The 4,151-nt window shown below is 40.8% G+C and overlaps 1 protein-coding gene across 1 annotated transcript in view; it reads right to left on the reverse strand.

Annotated features, from left to right (window-relative positions):
• Positions 1-512: 512 nt before the first annotated feature.
• The window catches only part of DCT (dopachrome tautomerase), a 33,034-nt gene continuing 29,395 nt past the window's right edge, over positions 513-4,151 (reverse strand). Inside the window, exon 8 of the mRNA XM_002918642.4 lies at positions 513-909. Coding sequence (XP_002918688.1) covers positions 737-909 — 173 coding nt within the window. The 3' untranslated portion in view covers positions 513-736. The remainder of the gene's footprint in view (positions 910-4,151) is intronic.

The following is a 4,151-nucleotide window of genomic DNA, read 5'->3' on the forward strand; positions in this document are numbered from 1 at the left end:
TTTTTGATCTGAGGCTGCCTGGTAAAGAAATTGGTTCAGGATCAGCCAAATAAGACCCTCAGAGCAATGGAACTCTACTCAGATTGTCAGGATTCTAGCCTCACAGCCTTTTCCAGCCAGCCTTTCCTGGAAGAAGTGGTTCTATATGTGTTAGAAGACTTAAAACAGTGTATTCATTAACTAGAAAACTCTATAATTTAATCTCTCGTCTATTTTTCACTATAGAATCAATGTTTATCCAGTTAGAGAGTCTCACGATATGTCTCCTATTAAGAGCTACAGATTTTGATAAATTCTAGAAAGTCTAATTTACAGAAAAGAACCAAACTGGTCATTCATTCCTTCATTTATTCTCCATTTTATTTGGAAAATAAGGCCTATTTTCATCTTCAAGGCCGTTTTAAAGGCTGGAGAAGAAAAGACACAGAAAGGAGAAAATTAAGCTGCAGAGAGATGATCGGGAAGGCACCTAAAAGCATAGATGTTCATCGCTAACCTCACGGCGACCCAGGATGCATCTGCCACCACCACCACCACCCCACCCCATTAAAATGAAGACACTTGGGCTAAGAAAATTGAACCATCTTGCTCAGGTCTCAAAGTACAGCGACCTGCAAATGAAAATGAATCCGCTCTATCAGTTGTGTGAGCGCGCGCACGTGTGCGTGTTGTCTCAGAACACGGGGAGGCTTAGTCATCATGGGGACAGGCCTCTCTAGGGGAAGGCGTGAGCTCTCTAGGCTTCCTCTGTATACATCTTGTTGCTTAAATGTGTTTCCATTAGGGGTGTGTAGCCTTTCCGGAGTCTTCTGTACTGAAGGAAAAACAGCACCACGAACACACCAACCAAAGCCACCAGCATTCCCATGACCACCAAGACGGTTGTGCTCCAACCTGGAGTTTCTTCAGCTGGAATTAAAGCAGAAGAGAAGGGGCTACGATTGGGATTTTCATCAGCTGAATACTCTTAGAGAAGAAAAGAATGAACCAATTTGCTTTTCACATGCATTTTTGTTGATAAAGCAGAACTATACCAGCTAGGAAAAAATTTATCTTCTTCCCCACCAACAATTTGTCATATCCACAATTGTTTTTCTTGAGGAAATGGCATTCCGTTATTTAAATACAGCTAATTGCTTGTTTTCGATTTCTTACAATAAACACTTACACAGAATAAACCCTCCAAGGAAATATATAACTACTTTTGTGAGTTAGAAACTCATTTGTTAAAGTGTTTGCTAAAGTCGTATCTGGGGAACTGGAAATATGCAACCCTCAGGTGGAGAAATTCCGCTATTGTCTCTACCTTTTTATAGGGTGATAAATGTATAAGATCAGATTGGCTATTATAACAGGAGACACTCAATAGCAGGAGCGGATGAAGTTTGTACCCATTTAAAGAGTTGTGAATAAAATCTGAATCTCGCACTGATAAATATAATACTCCACTCAAATATACTTTATAAGCACTCGCCACGAAATTAATGGATTTCATCTTAATATACTTATGCCTATTTGTTGTGTCTTCAAAAACTGTCTTATCCTTGGCCAGCTATTCTTTTTTTTTTTATTATTGTTTTTAAAGATTTTATTTAAGAGAGAGAGAGCACACAAGCAGAAGCAGGGGGGAGGGGAAGGAGAGGGAGAAGCAGGCTCCACGCTAAGCAGGGAGCCCAATGTGAGGTTCGATCCCAGGACCTTGGGATCAAGACCTGAGCTGAAGACAGACACTTAAGCAACTGAGCCACCCAGGCATCCCTAGGCCAGCTAACTATACTTAAATCCAGTTTCTCCGACCTGGGTTCTTCGTCTACACCCTGCACTTACCTAAATGTAAAATCCTCCTTCTAGTTTTTTCCTCCATTCCACAGAGGGCCCCTGCTTACCCTGCAGGGATTCCTCCAAGATGATTGTACTTTTTCTCCTCCTGCTGCAATCCAACAACTGTTGCCAGAACCATCTTCTTAAAACACATGTTTATTCTGACATTTCTTTGTTCAGGAACCAAAAATGATTGTTCTTTTAATTGTGGTAAGATACACATGATGTATATTTAACCATCGTAATCATTTTTAAGTGCTCAGGTCTGTGGCATTAATGCACTCACACTGTTATGCAACCATCACCACTATCTACCCACCAGACATTTTTCATCTTGCAAAACTGAAATAATATCTTCCCGGGGCCCCCGCCCTCCAGCCTCTGCAAGCCCCATTCTACTTCCTGTCTCTATAAATTTGACTACTCTAGAGACCTCATAGAAGTGGAATCATAAAGTTTTTGTTGTTTGGTGACTGGCTTTTTTCATTTCACATAATGTCTTCAAGACTCATGCATGTCATAGCATACGACAGGGTTTCCTCCCTTTTTAAGGCTGCGTAATATTCCATTGTGTGCATACCCCACACTTTGTTTATCCATTCAGCCATTGATGGATGTTGAGTTCTTTCTTTTGTCTATTATGAATAACGCTGCTCTGAACAGAGGTTTACAAATAATCTGTTTGGGTACTTGCTTTCAGTTCTTTGCTGGATTGTATGGTAATCTGATGTTTAATTTTTTGAGGAGCTGCCATATTGTTTTCCACAGAGGCTACGTGCCACTCTGCATTACCACCAGCAGTGCACGAGGCCTCCAATTATCCCACTGCCTCATTGGCACTCATTACCTACTGCTTTGTCAGTAATAACCATCCTAATGGGTGGAAAGCGGTATCTCATTGTGGTTTCTGCCTCGCTTTTAAGGCCCTCTGTAATCAGGCTCTTCTCACAGATCCGACTTAATTCAGGTAATCTTCTTCCCAAACCTTCTTCTCCAGCCAGGCTTCTTCATGCAGTCCTCTATACAGACTACGCCTTTCACAGCTCTGTTTCCTGCCCTTCTTCAATCAAAAATACTCCCTTCTTTCCACCTCCCTACAGAAGATCCACCATCTGTTTGAATCTGACTCAAGACCCTTCCCCGTCAAGAAGCCTGTCCCAAATGCTCCACTCCCTTCTCTAACCTTCAGCTATAGTTATGTCTCCCCAGACAGGACTGTAAATTTCTTTGTCAGACCAAGAAGTGAAACATGAATTTGTGTCTCCTAATGAGTTAACACGTTCTGGGCATATTTAGACTCTCGGTCGATACCTGTTAATTGGCTGATGTCGGAGGAATGGAAGTAGGGGCAAACGCACACCCCAAACTTTGTGATTGTTACTATGTTCAATTTCAGAGAAAAGACAATGAAGTTTCAAAAAAATATCTCAGTTGTCCAGAGAAAGGAAACTTCAAATCAGTAAGGAAAACAAGCAAAGTTGCAGGACTAGAAGGAAAAGCAAAAGACAGATTCCAGGAAAAGCAAAAGACTCTGAAGTCAGAGAGAGAGAGAGAGAGAGAGAGATGTGAGCTCACAAGTCATTATGATTATACACAGGCAGAGATTTAGGGAAGATGGAATAGACGCAAATGGGGAAAACTCACCAGCATATGGGCTGTGTGTTTTTGGGGTTCTGGACAAAATAAGATACTTTTTATTGTTTTGTCTTTTCTGCCTCAACGTGTCCTAAGATTGTTTAAATGGCCCATGGAGCTATCTTGGGGCCTGGGCAAATAGAAAAATATGTGCCTGTGTATATACTTACCAAAATATCCTCCTATATTTTCAACCAAGTGGAAAAAGCTAATAAAAAATCTACAGTGTAAAAACATGATTTAAAGAACTTTAATGAAGAACACACAAACGTGCAGCTCCATGTAGCCCAATCTGTTGGCAGGCCAACGTCAACCTCATAAACCCGCAGGAGCAGGGCTGGAACGGGCTAACTGGAAACAATTGGTCTCATTACAAAATAATGCAGGGGTGAACAAACAATAACAACAGCCTGTCTTTATTTAAAATTTTGATGGTGTAGTCATCTTTTAGTATTAATTTTGATTTTTAAAAAATATTATATTACGTTATTATTTATCTCAATTACTGAATTTTTTGGTTTCCCCTTGAACTTTGTGCTCAGGACAAGTGCTGCATTTGCTTCACCCTAAGCCTGGCCCCTCCTTCAGGTAGTGATTCTCCAAGTCCTGACGACCCCCACCCACATGTGGCTTGTGCATTTCGATTTTATTGGCTAGACATTTCAAACCATAGCCATTTTTTTATTAATTCAGAT

This window comes from Ailuropoda melanoleuca, chromosome 7, assembly GCF_002007445.2.
Source record: "Ailuropoda melanoleuca isolate Jingjing chromosome 7, ASM200744v2, whole genome shotgun sequence".
NCBI lineage: Eukaryota > Metazoa > Chordata > Mammalia > Carnivora > Ursidae > Ailuropoda > Ailuropoda melanoleuca.